The 20,137-nt window shown below is 45.2% G+C and overlaps 1 protein-coding gene across 1 annotated transcript; it reads right to left on the bottom strand.

Moving 5' to 3' along the window:
* Positions 1–7,300: 7,300 nt before the first annotated feature.
* On the bottom strand, positions 7,301–17,720 carry LOC149332196 (uncharacterized). The gene is made up of 7 exons (XM_089555710.1): positions 17,534–17,720; positions 16,029–16,096; positions 14,026–14,127; positions 12,949–12,999; positions 10,892–10,954; positions 9,622–9,671; positions 7,301–7,418 (listed from the first exon to the last, which is right to left on the bottom strand). Exons 1-7 carry the CDS (start codon positions 17,718–17,720, stop codon positions 7,337–7,339), a joined length of 603 nt encoding a protein of 200 aa, XP_089411836.1. The 3' UTR covers positions 7,301–7,336.
* Between the last annotated feature and the right edge of the window lie 2,417 nt (positions 17,721–20,137).

Here is a 20,137-nt window from a genome sequence, read left to right as displayed (position 1 = left end):
GGGAGCGACAGCAAGAAAGGACAGGGGAGAGCTTTGTACACTACATTTTCTATTTCTGTATTCCAATTTTTCTAACCACGTCATCAAAAGAAAAAAGAAAATTTGTGGCCGCAGTTGAAACCCCGAAATCATTTCATCCAACTTTTTTTCCTTCTTTCGTCCCATTCACTCCTGGCCTTTGTACAGACAAAAGTTTGCAAATGTTGAAGATTATTTTTTCGTTTCCCGATTCACGAGTGGTCCCACCTATTTATGCACTGTCCCCCTCGCGTCCTTCCTCCCCCCCCCCCCCATTTCCAATCTCCCGCCTTTTACGCAACAGCAGTGTCCCTTGAACCAATTAAATTTAGGGGACATTGAAGACATGTTCGCTCAAGTAAAAATTCGCTGAATGAAATAACCACGCGACCACTCGATTTTATCTACATACGTGTACTTCAAGCTTTAAAATGGTCCCTAAAGGCATTTGCTGCAAAATACCAAAGGCCGCAGCGTACTCGGCACTTTTGATAAATTGCAGTAATTTTCTGCACAACCCGAGTACTTACTACAGTCGACTTCGTAAACTGCGCGAGTTTGTTTGTACTTTCATGCACCAATTAGCTTCGTGCAATCTTTTTTTAATTTCGCGAACTTTCATAACGGCAGGACATTTGAGACGCGACACGGATCTCTCCTTCCATCCGACAAGCTTCGTGCTTTTGAGTGAGGCGGCAGCGGAGCGTAGCATGGGCGCACTTTTCCGCGGGAAATACCGAGCGCCCACTTACACATCCTCCCGGACCTCAGACACATGGTTTAGGCCGCCTAGTATAATAACAAACCTCAATGAAAGTACATCGACACAAAAAAAGAGAAACAATCGAAAACATTAAAATTCTGAGCGAAAATCATTGCATGCACGGGTTAGTGCTCACGTTGTTCGGCCTCTTTTCACCGCTCAGGTGTCTTCCCATTGTCCGCGATCGTCTTTCTATGGTCTCGTAGTTTATTTATATTAAAAATAACAAGAAAAGGGAAGCCGTGCCCTGTCGGAGACCGTGAAAGTCCGGTGAGCGTGAAAAGTTGGTCACACGTGCGGCCAGTGAATGAAGGAATTCTTCAACAGAAGAAAAGAATAGGCGACAACCGTGAAAGAGAGGGCGGCGAGGCACGAAAGTACGTACTTAAGGTGTGTATATTGGAGGAAGGAAAGAATTCAAAAGAATTGGTTACGTCACATTTTTTTGAAGCCGGACGTGAATGCTCCACCCTGCTTCCCCCTTCTACCTGACCGCCGGCTCAGCACGCTTGCGCATGCGAAGCAGACAATGCAGCAGACGACACCGCTGCGCCCAGCGTCTGCCAAAGACTACCGGTAGTTCTTGCGAAAGCACGTGACTTCCGGCATACTTTTTGGTTTGCAGCTCCTGGCAGCTGGTTGGGTTACGATTTGGTCATCGCCTTATTGGCTGGAGAATCTTTCAGGAAGCCTGCACGTTGTTTGTTACTTATGGATGGATGGATGGATGGATGGATGGATGGATAGGAGCGCCCCCTTTGAAACGGGGTGGTGGCAATTGCCACCATGCTCAGCTTTTCTTTCTTTATTTTTTGTTTACTGTGTTAACCTTATGCCACATCTCTGCTTTTCAGCCACCAATCCTCCAATCGCTTTTTGCTGACTTCCACTGCAGATTTATTTACATGACCATTGTTACCTTTAAACCCTAGGGCCTCAGAACATAGAGTTTCTTACTATTACCTAGAGGGAAAGCTGGCAGCCCGTCTATGGGAGTTTGCATGGCGACCCCTCGAGACCACTTCAACCACCATGGGCGCTCAAAGCATCATGGGGCGGTGAGCTACTTGTTGCGGAACTGCAACTTTTGGCCAAAAAATAATAGAAAAATAAACCTGTTTGATAACTACAAACGCCCTAACATTCAATATCTTGTCTAATGATTGCAACGAACGAGCAGAAAAGCATTTAAGTGCAAAGTTTGCCCAAAATAAGAGACGACTCGCTCTCCTATTGGCCAAGTAATGAACACTATAAAAACTAATATTTCGTAATTAAGAGGCGCATTTTTAAAGGTAAATATGTTTTCAAAAAAATGTTGTTGCTTAAATACTATAAGAAGTTTTTTAATGGCATTTCGGAAGAGTAAAACCTTTTATTGGCGTCGTGTGTCGTCGCGTTTTCACTACTATGGCTTTTGCACACTGCGTTCGCGCGAAAGTCGTCTGCGCGCACACGGGCAGCGTTTTCGGAATGAAACGTCTTAGTAATGACACTCTGTGTTCCCGAAAAACTACGACTGTCCTGCAACAAGTAGCTCACCGCCCCATGATGCTTTGAGCGTCCATGGCGGCTGAAGTGCAGCGCCGCCAGCTTTCCCTCTAGGTAATAGTAAGAAACTCTATGCCTCAGAAAGAGTGACTGTGCCTGCATCGACATCCGGATGGATACCATCACATTTGATTATGAGGTGTTCAATTGTTTCCACAGATCTACCACACACTGCACATGTGTCATCTTCTTCGTTAAATTTCTTTTTGTGCGTGTTTGTGGCAACGCCCTCTTGCGGCGCATTCGTCTCTGCTGGCCATTCGCAACTGTTGCTTTCAGCCTCTCTCGCAGACTTTCTACCTTGCTTGGCAGCGACCGTCACTGTATAACTAAATACTGCCATCACTGTTACTGCCATCACCAATGCCATCGTCATCATATTTCATCCTCGTTATTATCATCATTATTGCTTAAGCCCACTACTCCATCCGATTCCACGGCGCCCCATTACACAACATAAGCAGCACTCCACCGCCGCCCGAGCCCTCGCCACAAGCCCTCTCTGGCGGTCAAGGTTAGAGCTGGCAAACGCGTCCTCCCACTAATCAAGCGTCAGGTCTAGTATGGTTTCTATAATTGGGTTGTCTTGACAGGCCCATATTATACCATATAGGCCTGCTCTCTCCTTACAATAATGACATTCAGTTCGAAAGCCTGATGGAACATCTTGCTGTGCTTGTATGGGTTAGCAGTTAGTCGATTAAAGTACGTTAATCAACTGCATGCGGGACAGTGACACGAAACCGGGCATGAGCGTCACGAAAAAGTATGTTCTGGATGCCGCAACGATTGAGCGGCAGTTCCTTAGCAGCCATCAACACACAAACCACGTGATGTGCCGCCTTCGCGCTCTACTCAGCGCAACAACTCAGCATGCTATCGTATTTTTTAGAAGTGAATTTCTACTTGCATGTTTGTCTACCGGCTACCTTGTTTAACTTGCGTCACTAAGTTGAATAACGATAGAAATTTCTTCTATGAGCACAGCTCGAAATACTACCATTTGCAAGGTAATTGCTGGTAAGTAAATTGTTCATCATGACGAAGATACTTCAATTGAATTTTTACCACACACGATTGATGCATTAAATCACCAAGAAAAGTCGGCATTTCATTCGTCGAATGTAATATCTACCGAAACTTGGATCCTGAAATAAAAAACAAAAAAGTCTGCAGAATTTTCAAGAACTAAAAACGCCGCCGCGGTGGCTCAGTGGTTATGGTGCTCGGCTGCTGACCCGAAAGACGCGGGTTCGATTTCGGCCGCGGCGGTTGAATTTCTTTGGAGGAGGAATTCTAGAGGCCCGTGTACTGTGCGATGTCAGTGCGCGTTAAAGAACCCCAGGTGGTCGAAATTTCCGGAGCCCTCCACTACGGCGTCTCTCATAGCCTCAGTCGCTTTGGGACGTTAAACCCCATAAACCAAACCAAACCATCAAAAACTAAAAACCGAAAAGCCCATCCTCTAGCCATATCTCCGGGTGGAGTGCCGGGCCTTCATTGCCCAGGCCTACCTAGATAATATTTTTATCGGCGGCCAGATAAAACGCGGAAGTTGGCGGTCACGTGCAAACGCCATTTGTTCATTATAGTATAGGGCCGCTGCACAGTTATCGCTGCACAAAATAGTCTGCGGAAGGCACGACCGAGACAAAGCAACGGAAACAAACGCCACACAGCGTCGCGCCTGGCATGGAGGTCGTAAAGTGCTGTGCGAACAAGAGGCTTGAGTCGATGATGGTTCTCAGGGGAAGGCCCACGATAAGAGATTAAGATTTACATTCACTAAGTGGTCGTTTTGAGAACCTTATCTACCCACACAGCGACCGCCTGAGACACGGGTGGGCGCAGTGAGGGCTGTAAAACCGTTTCTGTCAACTTTTGTGCACTTTCGTGCTTTTATATTTTTTTTTCCTGTTGAGGAAGGCTTCACGCTTTGAGTCACACTGACAACCGTGCAGCATTGTGGAAGCTATGAGCCGACGGCAGCCAATCAGAAACTCAGTTCGCAATAAGAACTTGTATATATGCTTGTACTTTTCCATAATTTGTTTTGTAATATCCACTGTTGTTGCTCTTAGGTTGTTTTGTGTAAAACATATACATCGTCTTACGCACTTAGTGTGGGGTATTTTCAGGTTTCTTCATTTGCATGTTCTATAAGATCTAAACTTTGATCACATGAGAATTACGTACTGTACTGCGCAGTAAATACTTAAATTTTCGTTCAAAGGATTGCAGACTGTCATTTAGTTGTTTAAGTCTACAATCAAGTGTTGTATTTTTGGCTAAATTATATGCGTATTGGCGTCGGTTTTGTTGTCAATGGGTAAATATGGACCCCTTAGGCTTTCTTGCTTTCTTTCTTTCTCTTTCTCTTTCTTTCTTTCTTTCTTTCTTTCTTTCTTTCTTTCTTTCTTTCTTTCTTTCTTTCTTTCTTTCTTTCTTTCTTTCTTTCTTTCTTTCTTTCTTTCTTTCTAAGATAGCAGTAGTGATCAGTATGAGGGGGAACGAACTTTTAAAAACTGCGATTTTATGATTATTTCTGCACTAAATTTGAGAATGGCTTTGGAATATTATACTATAAGAGAAAAACTAGTTAGAAAACAAAAAAAAAGCTCTGTCGCAAGTAATTATGAAACAAGGGCGTAATTACTCACTAGTATTCACTCAAGTGCAGCCATATATAGTGTTTCAGAAAAATCCGCAGAAACAACGTTGTAGCCAAAGAAAAATTATTCCGCCTCCGGTGTTCGAACCCAGGACCACAGCTTGACCGGAGTAGTTGCTCTACCAACTGAGCCTGCCGAGACGGCTAGCATAAGGTATACAGCAAGGGCGAATTGATCACGAAGCTGTACAGCTTTCCTGAGCAACCGTATGGCTGCGCTTGGGTGGATGCCAGTGAGTAATTACTCCCTTATTACAAATCTACTTCACCTTGGGGGATTCCCTAAAAGCATTTGACCGAATAATTGCGTAGTAAGCAATAAATGAATCATGAAAGTTTGTTCTCTTTTACATTGCTCACGATTGTGCCCATCCCCACGAACGGCTGGGGCCAGTTCGCCTCCGGTGTTCGAACCCAGGACCACAGCTTCACCGGAGTAGTTGCTCTACCAACTGAGCCTGCCGAGACGGCTAGCATAAGGTATACAGCAAGGGCGAATTGATCACGAAGCTGTACAGCTTTCCTGAGCAACCGTATGGCTGCGCTTGGGTGGATGAATTACTCCCTTATTACAAATCTACTTCACCTTGGGGGATTCCCTAAAAGCATTTGACCGAATAATTGCGTAGTAAGCAATAAATGAATCATGAAAGTTTGTTCTCTTTTACATTGCTCACGATTGTGCCCATCCCCACGAACGGCTGGGGCCAGTTCCTTAGCTTGCTTACCACTGCACTGTTTTAGTATTGAGACATACAGAGTAGTACAGGTCAGTGATGAGAACCGAATGCTTAAGAAGGTCCCCAGCTGACAGTGGCGGCGGCGGCTCGAGGTGGAACAAAGGCGGTGTCGGGTTTCCCACCGCACACACGAATCTGCGAAGACGCGCTTTCGATTCGCGCTTCGATGTTTGACCTGGCTTCCTTTTTGTCTCGCCAGCACCGCAGCTATGAATCTCCCAATCACGTCCCGCGATAGACTTCTTTCTCCCCTCCCCCTTTCCTTGAGTTGGAGGAGCGGAGGCGCCGACGGGTTTTACATAGCGAAGTCGAACTGGGTGCGGGCGGGACTCCTCTGCGTTCTGCTTCTTCGGCTGCTGCCCCTGCTTACACGCCCTGAAAGCAAAGCAGCCCGCTTGTATACGTACTCGGAGCGGCGCCTTTGGTGGCGACTTTTCCGCCATGTAGGGCGATTGCGTTTGGGTCAGAGCAGTGGATCGAGGAAACCGCGGAATTCCTTCTATTCTTTGCAAAGGGCAGCGGCTTCTATTTGGGGCAGGGCACAGGCCGACGTATGATGATCAGAATGAGGAGGAGCTACGCGGTGAGACTATTTTTAGTGGGTCGTTTACACGTCTGTCCCGATTAAGATCGAGAAATGAAGTTATTGGGAACTATGGGCTTAAAAGCCAGTGAGAGCGAACACTAGACTTTAATAAAAAGGCGCGAAAACTAAGATGGAGCGCAGTATTCACTATGTCTTGGTGTTAGCGTTTCTTAGTCCGAGTTCGTTCCTTGTACTTTCCAAGCGCAGTTCTTGTTGTCGTTATGCCGTACCACCTGCCAGCTGCAGCCCCCCTATCCCCGCAGACTTCTCAATCTTATCCATCTACCTCACTTCCTGCCGCCCCCTTCAACGCTTGCCTTCTCTTAGAATCCCACTCCGTTTCTCTTGTTTTCGCTTTTAATGCCTTGCTCATGCCCACTTCTTGATTTCCACTAGGATGTCTTAATTGAAGTTTATTCTCTGACCAATTATAAAAAGAGGCACACAGTGGATGGCTGGATCATCCAATAAGCATCGACATATCTTTAAAGATAATATTTGCCAGTTTTGAGCGCAGCGTTCGAAAGGAAAATGATAAGGGTAAGATTAAGGGACAGGAAGAGGGCAGTGAGGGTGAGGGAACTAATGCGGGTTAATGACATCCTAGTCGAAATCAAGAAGAAGGAATGGGCATGGGAAGTTCAAATATAGTACTTAAGACATATAAGTGATAGTCGCTTCAGGTAACAGAATTTATACAAGAGAAGGTAAGCGTAGCAGGAGTGGGCGGCAGAATGTTAGGTGGGCGGCTGAGATTAGGAAGTTCGCGGGGCTGAATCGGTGACCACAGCTGGAACAGGAAAGGCTTAATTGGAGGGATATGGGAGAGGACCTAGTTAGGCTGATGGTGATGACGATCCGGCTGCCACGATATACTACACCGGAGTGTGTACTAGCAAAGTGCCTCACTTCGTAAAGAATGTCAAAACAAACACATATTCCACGCATCGCAACTTTATTCTGATTGCTCATCGGGGTTGGCGTATGTACAGCCAAAGGGAAAGCAGTCATGGCGGCGCATCAGCGCTGTCATCCTCGTCAACGTCCCTCATAAAGCTGAAGAGCCCAGGGTCTGCGACGGTGGTGTTCCTGCAGCCGAAAGTAAGAGAAGAAAAAAAGCGTGAATATCGGAGCGTGGAAAGCACACATGCCACTGGTCAATGTATACCGGGTGTGCACACTCTAAACAGAAAGGAGTAAAAAGGAACGAAACTGTACTCTAGAGCACTTCCCTTTATAAAAGGAAGTGTGCTAGAGGACGGCTAGAAGACGGCTAAAGGACGGCTAGAGGACGGCTTACTCCCTTTTAACTCCTATATGGGCGTATTTTTGTGTAGTGCGCAGGTTAACGCTCACCAGGATACGTGAAAAAAGCGAAGCTTTTTAGTTGTATTGAATTAATATTAATTTAGAGAAACATTATTTCATAATTAGCATTTTATTTCGTGTTTTGACTAGCATTCAATAATAGTGAATAGGACCAAGTGAAATCCGTTATAAGTTGAAGCTATATATTGCATTCAAAGATAACATTCCAGGTGTTTAAGGGAAGCCCGTCAGTAATTTTTTAAAATTGATGTTTTGAGGTAAAGAGAAGCTTTTTGTGGCAAAGCATTATCGGTGTAGGCGGACATCAGAAAACAGGCGAATCGTGCTAACTAGTAAAGCGATTAACTGAATTCTAATAGTTAACAATTTAACTCCAAGCGCCTGATTGCAATTATTGCTTTGTAGCTGTCTGTTGGCAGCAGGCATATGAGTTTTTAGAATTTCGAAAAGACGATTACTCTCACCACTGTGACTGAACAAATTTTGGCCAATTCTTGCGCCATTTGAAAACCGCGCACTTGCGGAAAGCGCGCAGCTACGCCCATCATATCGCGTCACTCCGTGACGCACGTACCACGTGACATTTTCTTCTCCGCCCGCGCTGGGGCAGCGAAGCGGCGAGGAGCTGGGAGCGGCATACATACCCCATACCGAAAAATGCATCGCAGCCATACCAAGAAATGTCCGCAGCCATCTAAATCCAAGCCGGAATCGATCCCAGGCTATTCATGATGACCCACTCGAACACGATGTGACCATATACACAGATGCAGCTCGCACCGAGGTTGGCGAGGCACACTTCTCCCTCGCTCTCCCTTACCAGTCGCAACACCAGACCATCACCCACGAGCCGTACTCTTCGCCACCCTAAACGCCTACCCTGGATGTATTACAATTGCAGTCGAACCTCGTTATAACGAAGCGACTGACTACGAAATAATGGATATAACGAAGGAATGACGATTCCCCTTGGAAGCTCTGTCAACACGGGCTATAACGAAGCTACGGCTATAATGAAGGGATCACCGCGGGCCTCTTCAACTTCGTTATAACGGGTTGAACAGTCAGCTAGCGCATGTCTTCTGTGTGCCTCGCCTTTGTTGCGCTGTTCCCCCAAAGATGAACACTTACCAACTCGCCCAAATTTCAGCTTTGTTCAACAATAGTGCTCAGCAGTCGGTAGTCGGTAGCTTGCAACTCAACCTAACCCTACCACATACAGACAACTTTTCGAGCCCTTCAACACCGCCATATTCCGTCCATACTCCGCGACAAATTATCAGATGCACTCTCTTCTATTCCCCGCACCTCCGTCTAGATCCAACGGGCTCCTGGCCACGCCGGGACTGCAGGCAACGAGCTGGAAAACTAACTAGCCCGCGTTGCATTAAACCTGATCCCTGCAATTCCCTGGCTCCTTCCAGGATGGAAGCCATCTAACAAGTAAAAATGTCTCCTCCCATTAAGACAACTTATGCTTGAAAAGGTAAACCATTCCCGCTCCACATCTTTCTCTATCCGCAATTTATCCATTAGACTGAGGAATTAACCCGTACCTACCCACATCTATGATGTAAATAAAATAAACTTGAAACTTTAAATCCATTAGACTCGTTCGCCGAATTCAACTCAACGTCCTACTCACACTGCCATGGACATGGCTGACTTGGTGCTGAGGGTGAGGATGAATGGCGCCTGTTACGTGTAGCAGGCCATCGAAGTCTTAGCCGCCTAAGTGCTGGGCCCGAATAAAGTCTTATACTGCTAGTGGCGCCCTATATGAAACGGTACTCTTACGTTTTCGTTTGTTTTTTTTTTCAAGCTTCTAAAAGATTATCTATGCTATAACCACTGGTTGTCCGGCACACAAAGAACGTGGGAAGGGGGGATGGCATCGGGCATAGAATATGGCTAAAAAATGCGAAACAAAGCATGAATTCACAAAGAACAGAGAGGAACGCACTTTGCCCAGAAGTCTTCTGTCCACGGTATCAAACGTCGGTTGAGGCATTCCTGCGGACAGGTTGAGACAGTGCACTTTGATACAGGTTAGACAGTTGGACATAGGTATATAGCGTGAGAAATTCCGCCACGTACAAATTCCGTCCCGCGTAGCATGCCTGGTGGTCGCCGTTTTCATGAAACGACGTCATCACATACCAAGGTCGCACAACTAATGATAGCGTGTCACGTGACCCATTAATTTTTTACGTAACCCTACCCACTCAGCACCGGACGTTCAAACTTGTACCATATTACATGAGTTTGCAATTTTCTGCCAAGCAGAAAATGCGAATAATTAGTGTCTTTTCGAGTTTGGTGCTTAAAGATAAATTTGGTTCTTGAGGACGAAATGAGAGTTCTCCTTCGCGTTGCTCGTACCTGCAGGTGCTTCGCTTTAAGGAGGAGCGTCATTGCAAGCAGAATCGTTTTACTTGACACACGAGCATACGGTGACGATGTATGAAAACCCTAGCTCTTTTTGACGGTTTCTCTTTGTTAGGTAAAAATCAATGTTTTGTCAACGAGTACTTACTCCCTTATTACAAATCCAGACCACCCGGGGGTTTACCCTAAAACATTTCACCGAGTAATGTTTTATTTGCATTCGTTGAGACCCGATATAAAGATGTGTTTTATTGAACGCGTCACACAATGCAGGGGAGAGGAAAAGATTGTGATTAAAGGATATTTGTGATGACGATCTCACCACCTGAACCATGTCACCAGGGAATTGTGTAAAATAAGGAGGAGGAAGAATTTGAGGCAGACATTCATTGTAATGGACATGGAAAAAATAACCAAAACAAAATAACCAGAAGCCAGCATCAGACAGGTACTGCTGTTGGTGGCCTATAGTGCTGCATATGCTTTCCTGTGTGTGTGTGTGCGTGCGCGCGCGCGTGTGTGCGTATGCGTGTGTGTGCGCGCACGTGTGTGTGTGTGTGCGTACGTGCGTGCGTTCGCGCGTGTGTGCGCGCACGTGTGTGTGTGTGCGTGTGCGTACGTGCGTGCGTTCGCGCGCGTGTGTGCTTGTGTGTGTGTGTGTGTGCGTGTGTGTGTGTGTGTGTGTGTGTGTGTGTGTGCGTGCGCGCGCGTGTGTGTGTGAGCGTGCACGCGCGTGTGTACGTGTGTGGGTGCGTACGTGCTTGCGTTCGTGTGTGTGCGCGTGTGCTTGTGGGTGTGTATGTGCGTGTTCAACCAACCTGGCGCGAAGTGAATGTGACACGTACCGTGAACTCTTGTCCGAGTTTCCGAGCGCTGTCACGACTGTCCATCTTCATCGCCTTCATTTTCTGAAACATGCGGAGCAAGGCATATACATCATCACTGTTATGTGTACATATGAAAGAAAGCCGGATTCAGTCATCTCTGAGATAAAATCCTCTCCTTCCGGAGCTCCACAGTTCTCCATATAAATAGGGCTTTTTTTAGTCACCATTTCAAGCAGCTGCAGATGTTCAATTACTTTCCTGTTATGGTTCTGGACATGACGGGACATTTGCCGTGAGATATCTGAACACGGGGGCAACTTGCTGAGACTATATGTTAGTGCTGGTGTGCCTGGAGTGAACCTCCGTATTTTACCCCGTACACCGAATGAAGCTAAGAGCCACATGATCGATCTATCGGTCAGTAGATTGATTGATTGATTGATTAACTGGTACCTTTACATGATAAAGCAACACTTCTATGAAGCACGTTGATGCAAGCGGCTCCGGATGAATTTTGAGCCACCTCTTGTTCTTTAACACAAAAATTGGCAAATTGGTTTTTGAGGAAAGGAAATGGCGCAGTATCTGTCGCACATATCACGGTGGACACCTCAACCGCGCCGTAAGGGAAGAAAGGAAAGTGGGAGTGGAAGAAGAAAGAGCGAAAGAGGTGCCGTAGTGGAGGTCTCCGGAATAATTGCGACCACCTGGGGATCTTTAACTTGCACTGACATCGCACAGCACACGGGCTCCTTTCGCGTTCCGCCTCCATCGAAACGCGGCCGCCGCGGTCGGGTTCGAACCCTGGTGCTCCGGCTCTTTAACATGCAGTGACATCGCATGAAGGAAGACGGGAATCGTCTACATTTCCGCTTTACTGATATGCGGACGCCCTGGTGGGGATAAAAGTTGCGAACTCGAGCTTGGTAGACGAGCAACAAATCCACTCAGCCCCTGCGGCGGAATAAATAGTTTTAACTTAATATTTATGCTTCAGCAAAAGTATGTAGGAAAGTTAAGCTGCAGGGAAAAAAAAGAATTATTACTGCTCACGAATTCAAAGAACAGTCCGTGCGCAGTGTTTCAGAAAGAGCATAAAAAAGCTTCGAGTCTTCTTGTCCCGTTATTGTTTTAGTTTACAACTTCATTGACATCGGAGGAGGAGTCGCAGCTTTCTGTATGAGGTTGGCACTGCTCGGGATCAGGTTTCTGCGCAAATTATAAGGTAATATTTTTCATGCATCATCGAAAGCCCGAACAAAAACTATGATTAGCATTTTTTATCGACTAATCTTTCTGCATTCTAGCCTGTCAGCTCACACAAGCGCCACATCATAAGACATAAGAGGTTTCTTCTTACAGACTTGAATCTGAGGCAAACATCAAATACAAGCTGCAGGCTTGACCTCCTTCAGCATGAGTCATCGATGGTATCTTAGTGCGGTTTCAAAGAGAGCCAAGTGCAAAGCGTTGCCATGGCAACGCCTATAGGTTATGATTAGGATATATAAAAAATGCATTCCGGTCCGAGGTTTCGTGCCTAGGTGCCTCGTTTAACTCTTATCTTTTTTCTTTACGAGTCGAACCTAACGTTACGTTTTGCGATCAAAGATCGTACGCTCAGAACGGACACATAATCAGAAAACAACAAGCAGCCTGAAATACACTCTAAGTCATAGTCATGCGTTAATATGGCGCCCCGAATAGGTGGTAGATATACGGGTGAATACGATGGACACTGCCTTCGGAATCACATTTGCAGGACATGTGACAGCAATGAACGTCATGTACCAATTCTTCTATCTGAACCTGTAAAGTACATCTGTAAATTATAACGAAAGCCTTTGACATGCTATAGTGCCTAGAATATAGACATGCGATGGACTGATGGCAATGTTGACGACAACATGGTGAATGTTGATAACACGGCTGATCACAACTGCAAGGATGACGGCGACGACAAAGACAGCTTTGATGACGATGGGGTTTTGGTGATGGGTGCCTTGCTGCTGATGATAATGTTGACGACCATGATAATCGTAGTTATGATGATGCTGCTGATGATGATAACTCACCTCTTTCGCCGCGCTTGAATAGTCAAATACGCAGGCGTACAAGTCGGAGACCTGGAAATTGTAGTGAAGTTAATTTCACGAAATCATAAAGGTAATAGCGGTATGTGTATATGCTATAGCAAATGCCCGGTCAAACAAGGCAGCATAAGGGAGCCACAAAAGAAGCTATATATTCTCGTCGTACATTCAACGCACCCTGTTCTGAACTGCGGATGGCTATTTGTTCTTGGTGTTATGCCTCCCGCGTCCTTTTAGTGAGAGCATTTAATTTTGGATCAACGCTCGGGGCTTACTTGTAGCGATGAAAAAAAAATTGTAATTCGTATATTTTTCTTATCCTTTTTTCCTTTTTGCTTCTCGTTTCATCCCTGCCCTGTTCTTTCATTTCCTTTCCTCTCACTTGTCTACCTATTCTTCCTTGTTATCGTTTGCCTTTCACTGTAAACACAGATGCCTATATGGGAGTAAAAAAGAAATAAGCTGTCCTCCAGTGCACGCGAGAGGAGAGGTTACACCCTTTTTATTCCTTTCTATTTAAAGTGCCTGCTTTGCAGTCCTGCAGTGTCCCACCTATTCGTTGGCTTTCCTGTTCTTTTCTAGTTTTTTTAGTTTAAGTAGAAATCTTTCTTGTGAGCGTCGTCAACGCCCTTGCCGTGGCTGCACAGTTCGATGTTTCGTACTTCCTATTTGGAAGAGAAGAACCGCTTCCTTGATATAAGCAGTAAGATGTGGAGGAAACAGCACCGTATTCTGGGGCCTTGATAAATTTAAACGCGTGACGCCACAGCATTCTTGTTATCACCAAACCGTAAGAAAGCGCTTCAGGGCAAAAAGCGATCAACTATATATAACCGCCTGAGTTTTTGGCGGCTTCTGTACTTAACTTAAACTGCTTTAACGCGGAACCTTGCAAATACCATGCAGGATAAGTTGTCTTGCTGTCGTGATGTAGGCCCGAACGCAGCTCCCGCGAAAATGAATTTTGATTACGATCACGAAGCTCGGTCTGCGATTAGATTAGATTGCGATAGTCAGTCGATTACGGGAACCGGTCAGCTCTACCTTCGTCTTACTCACAAAGTTGGCGTCTACGCATTCAGGTTGGACGCCTCGGAGCAGCTCATTAAAGCATCCGGTCAGCACCACGCGGTCTTGCATCGTCAGGTTGCCGCCGAAGCCCTGCGTGACGAGCACGTGATCAAAGCGCGGGACACGTGATCACGGGGAAAAAGAAGTGACGATGTTCTTCGTTGCCTACAGCCCTTTTAAATGTGGTCTATAGACAGTCTATAGACTTCTTGTAGACTCTGTAGAGACAAAGGTTCGCTAAATGTGCATATGGCCTTAAATATATATGTTGTCTGTAGACGGTCTTAGGATTTGTATTACTTATAGACTGTTCTCTAGGGTTTTCCTATAAGCATTCTATAGAGTTGATAGACAAGATTTTTATAGGAAGGCAACAGTCTATAAGAAGTGTATAGATCTTATAGACTCTATTCTCTTCCTATAGCTATATACTTTGCCTATTCACAGGCTATAGACTGTCTATAGATAAAAGACCGCTAGACTGTTTGAAGATTTGTATTATCTATGGTCTATTCTCTATGGTTTGTAGACAGTCCACAGACTTCTTATAGACTCTATTCCTCCACTCCTTTTGTTTATTCGCAGTCTATAGACTGCCTATTATGGCCTTTTGTCTATTCGCGGTCTATAGACTGCCTATAGACAAAAGTCCTCTAAAAGTGTATACGGCCATAAATCTATATGTTGTCTAAAGACCGTCTTAGTATTTGTATTGCCTATAGGCTATTCTCTAGGATTTGTCTATAGGCAGTCTACAGAATTTATTGACAAAAGTCTACGGGCAGTCCATAGTCTGTGTAAAGATATTTTTATTAGGGAGTGTACAATTGCCAACGCGTGATGGGCTTGTAACAACCATGCGAAGAAACTAAGATGCGTTGCATATCAGAGGTGGTTAACCACACCACTTAGCGAAACCTCCCTGCGAACCACGTGACAAAATTCGCCATCCTGATTGGTCCAAAACTGTGCATATGAGTAGACTGTCGCATCAACTTGTGGTTTTCGTATACGAACAACATAAGGCGCTTAAGGACAATTATGGTAGACAACGGAATACTGCGGGGCGCCACCGACAACGCCATCCTTCCACATTTTTCTGGCCGCCAAAAGCTTCGCCAGAACATCAGACTTTGACGAAGAGGATGTTTCATGATAGTGCGTCCCGCTTTAGGCCCAGCCCCTAATTCGCTGGTATACATTAGTTTCACCGACGTCATAGCAGCCGCCATCTTTGGGTCCAGAAAGGGCTGCGAAAGATTGGGCAATATCCTAATCCGGTTAACGCCAACCGGTTCCCGCGTGCACTGTGGAAGCTAGCCTAAGCCCCCAAAGATGGCGCCCGTGACTTCATATGAAAACTGTGTGTATGCATCTTCCCTGCATTTTGTTAATTTGTTTTATATTTATCAAAAGCAATGCCACGGAGCAGTGGCGTAGCCAGAAATATTTCTCAGGGTGGGTTATATGCCGCCGGTAAAACTAAAAAATAAAGAGAGTTGTGTCGCCATCTGGTTTTCAGAACAGGCACCATTTTTGTCAAAAAACCGACACTCCTTATTTTTGTTTTTACATTTTAGTATATCGATGCGGTGCGTAAATAGCATGGGCGAAAAAAAAGACCTAAAGGAGGGGGAGGGGGAATGCAGTGCTCATAAAATTTCGGGGGGGGGGGGGGGGGGGTGTTCTGACACCGGAACACACCACTCCTTGCACTCCCTTTTATCAAAAGGGAGTGCGCCAGAGGACGTGCTTACTCCCTTTTTATTTACTTCCATATAGGCGTATTAGTGTGTAGAGTGTGGTGCCGTCCCTGAAGCACAGATCTTCAACTGGGCATACATAACTGGAACGGTCAAAGAACTTGAGGCGGGCTCATAAAACTGATCCATGTTGAGGTTCATATGGGCCGGGTTTCTGCACGTATGCTGGACACCGGCCAGAGGTGATATTCGTACGATTAGTGAACGGTGAAAGCTCATTTTACTCACGCCAATTTCGGAGCCGTTAAGACCCAACCGTGCTTTCACTTTGTTCACGCAGCTTTGGTCGATGTTCTCTGCAAATGTCACAGCATGGTTTCGCAGGCAAAAGATAAAAAGGCAAAGGAAACATAACAGCTGCTGCAGGGTCGCGTGCAGTGCTTGGGGCGCACTCACGAATGGCTAACATTCCGAAGATGAGGAGGGAAAAAGAGGGGACTTGATTTTAATATTTACGTCTGTTCAGACGACGATATTAAGTTTAGGGATACAGCTATATAGGTGTATGCTGGTGCCGCTGCCTCGAAACTTTTAAGGACTTCCTTCCTACGATTCATCATTTCCAAGAACAGTCAAGATGGGTGCTGAGAAGCAAGCCCTGTAATATATCTCGCAAAGAACATCTGTTCATGTTCTCAAGATGCAGAATGGCTTTGACTAAGAAGTCGCAGGAATCGAACGGACATGGTATAAAAAATGGCAAAGAATTTTTTCCTATATTTTATGAACGCGGGAATGCAGAATTGCATTCACGATAACGACAACGATGAAACGGAGAATTTCGAGTCTTCACGCCGCAGATGGAAGTTGACGAGAAGACGAATATCCATACCAGTTTTTAGAATTTCGGAAACGCGGTTACCCTCGGCGCTGTGGCTCGACAAATTTTGGCTGCATCGCGCCAAAATTGATGCGCTTTCACGAAGCTTGCTGGCAAACTTTTAAGGACTTCTTTCCTACGATTCATCATTTTCAAGAACAGCCAAGATTGGTGCTGCGAAGCAAGTCCTATAATATATCTCGCAAAGAACTTGTGTTCTCAAGATGCAGGATGGCTTTGACTAGAAGTCACAGCAATCCAATTGACATGCTATAAAAAAATAACAAAGAATTTTTTCCTATGTTCTGTAAAGACTGAGCTCCATGTACGCGAAAAAGTAAGCGACGCGACGAGGCGGCGCAGCGACGACGACTGGCGTTCGCACCGTCGCCAACCGACCAAGCTCCATGCGTTGCGACCATAGAGCGCTCTTCTAACTCAGAAAGCCCGGTTTTAAAAATTATGTAGTCTTAGATGAAACACCCTGTATACGTATAAATAAAATGACACCTCTGTGCCTGTTCTTGGCGGCGACAGTAGTTTACTTTACTTTATGCTGTGCATGAAATCTATTAAGTTAGTGTGGACACTTGCTGCATTAGTTCGCAATAATTCTTATCTTTTTTTTTTACTTTGTGGCGCATGCGTATGATGCTTCTTCTTTCTTGACCTTCTTTTTTGCGAAAATACACTTAATCCGGACGTGCGGCGTTCGTCCGCCTACTGTCTATGTGGTTTGTCTTCGTTTTGTACTGTTGAATTCCATAGTATTAACACCTAACTAGCCCAACGACTACATTTTATTACATCCTAATGTAGTTGACAGGTTGTCGCTCTTGATGCAGTGAAGCGGTTCTAAGTGAAGCGTAACGCACGAAAAAATATTTCAGAAAAGGACATGCTACGGGCTCACCGGCACTGAAGCACCACCGAGATTCCGCGTACCTAGAGATAAACACCGACACGAGTAAGAAGACGGATAGCTTTGCTGCCAGTCTCGTGACGTCGAGCACATGTTCGCAGTGCTGTGGCATCGTTGACTTCATTCCCCGTATGCACTTTTTTGTTTCTTTTGTTTTTGCTGCGTCGAACAACAGCATTCAAAGGCAATGCTTGCAGCCCTTACGCAAGGATGCAACCGCCATCATCAAATGCTCAGCTGCTTCTCGATGTGATTTTTTTATTGCTTTATTTGTTTAATCGCTCCTCTGTAGCCTCCGAATAAAAGTGTAGTTTAAGCTCTTAAGCTTTCAGGGTGGATTCAAAGCAGAGAGCCTAAATAATGGAACAGTTTATGGATGCTCAGGCTTCCCGCACCAGAACACAGATGTGTAACACAAAAGGCGAGCTGTTTTCATCCTCATTTGGGCGCGAAGAACAAGGGGTGCATGAGAAAGAATTGCGGTATCCTTGAAAACAGGCGTTAGTTGCACACTTATCTTTCGTTGAGGCTTCAATACACAGTGACTCTTTCCGCACGAAGAGATATATTTCTAGTCACCTGGTTATGACTTTTTGCGTTATGACTGATTATGACTTGAGCATCCCCCCACCCATCCCCCTAGTACAATGATAGCTAGGGCACAGAGTAAGTAAACTTCACACATACTGCGGTAAGGCCATGATTCATAGGCATGTAAAATTAGAATCGGGCACACAAATATTTTATTTCTTAACAGACATTTGCATTCTTAAAGTGGAAGGCTTGAAAGAGCCAATTTGTGGTTGCTCCTGTCACGTAGTGGTGACTGCAGTCCACGTGATACTCCGATAGCTGACAGCAGTGACCGTGATTCTGTCATAACTATTTGTCAATCCGGAAAGTACCACGCGCGGTGCATTCGTGAAACTCGGGTGGTGTTTAGTGGTCGTATTTGCAGCCGCTCGCTTGTATATGGGAATAACAGCGTCAACTGGACATGCATTACTCTCCTACGGCTTGCAAGGCAGAATAGTTTACGTACGGTAACTATGAAGACACGTGTTGATTAACTGCGAGATCTGTATTTAGAAATAAGCTACTTTCAGTGTAAACACAGTGCAGGGTAAGCAAAAAAAAAATTGCGAGGACACTTTGGCAACTAAAGTGTTGAGAGGCGAAAGCCGAGGACACTATGCCGTGACGACTTCCGGTGGATGTGACGTCACACCGTTCCCGTGGCTATATCGATACCCAAACTACACATCTTTCGGGGATCTTAAGTGTTAATTACACATTTTCCCATCTAATCTTACAAAAATCCTACGTTTTTCTGACCATTCTGTGACAATTTTCACTATGCCGTGACGACTTCCTGTGGATGTGGCGTCACATCCTTCCCGTGGCTATATCGACGCCCGCGCTATTTCGACGCAATTTCGATATTTGCGTCTATAATTAATTAACTAATTAATCTGCAGTCATCAAACTTGGCTTCTAGGTTCATTTTTTTCTGCTCTATCTGAAACAACCATTGGTTTTCTCCTATCTTTTATTAGTTCCCGAGTTAAACGAGTGTGCCATGCTTTGTTAACGGACGACAGTATGAGCCATTAAAGGCTTTCGCCTTAATAAACTCGAAAGCATGAGCTGATAAGCGAGTTGGTTTTATATGCCGGTTACGAAAGAGCGCGATGGCACAAGGCACAAGGAAAGGGACACAACACAGCGCTGTGTCCCTTTGTTCTCTTCTCCTTCCGCTCTCTTCATTGGCCGTGAGCCATCGCCCTGTTCGAAAAGATACCCTACTGCACGTTGGCATGTGAACATAGAGCTTTGTATTGAATCGTTCTGCTGTGTTTTTACGCAATAAACGCGCCCTGAATGCCAACAGGGCTTTCTTTGCTAGAATGGTCTTAAAAAATTGTAATTTTTTAAAATAAAAAGGGCAGCAGTTGTCGTTGAAGTTAAAAGAGTTTTTGCTGTTCGTTGTTTTATCGCACGAATGTATTCCATTGAAGGAGAGCACAACCTCAAAGTTTCATTTTGCAGCAGAACACACTTTGCGGTACCGGAAAAAATAGCAAAAAAAGACAGGCGATCGATGGGGCGATCTGACGGAAATGCGTAGCATTAGACTTTCATATATCCCTTTGCATGACACGATACATCATATACAGGTCTTTACATCCACCTTTATTGCACGCTTAACATTCTTTTTTTCATTTACACCTGACTCCATTGCATACTTGGTCGTATATCTTAGAAGGACTTCTATTTGGGCTAGATAGTTCATTGTACTCGAAAATGGAAAAACAGTAGCACCGAAAAAACACACATACACAGCTCAAGAACGACGTAGGACAAGCGCTCACTTCATCTGACTTTTAATCTCTGTACAATCAACAAAACCGTTCAAGATATGAAATTTCACTTTTAAAAAGGTTAGACGTATCGCTAACACAACTTTTTCTTTTTTTTCCTTATGTGGTACGCCTCCAAAACCTCCCGTGCCTTACTATCACCGCTCCTGCACAGAATCCTTATCTCATCAAGTCGTGGTTCACACTTTTTGCAGAGCTCACAATTTTCCCCCGC

This window comes from Amblyomma mixtum, chromosome 8 (genome assembly GCF_055824585.1).
Source record: "Amblyomma mixtum isolate Tamu chromosome 8, ASM5582458v1, whole genome shotgun sequence".
Lineage (NCBI taxonomy): Eukaryota > Metazoa > Arthropoda > Arachnida > Ixodida > Ixodidae > Amblyomma > Amblyomma mixtum.
The sequence above is the reverse complement of the archived record's forward strand: the minus strand, read 5'-3'. Positions and strand labels throughout refer to the sequence as shown.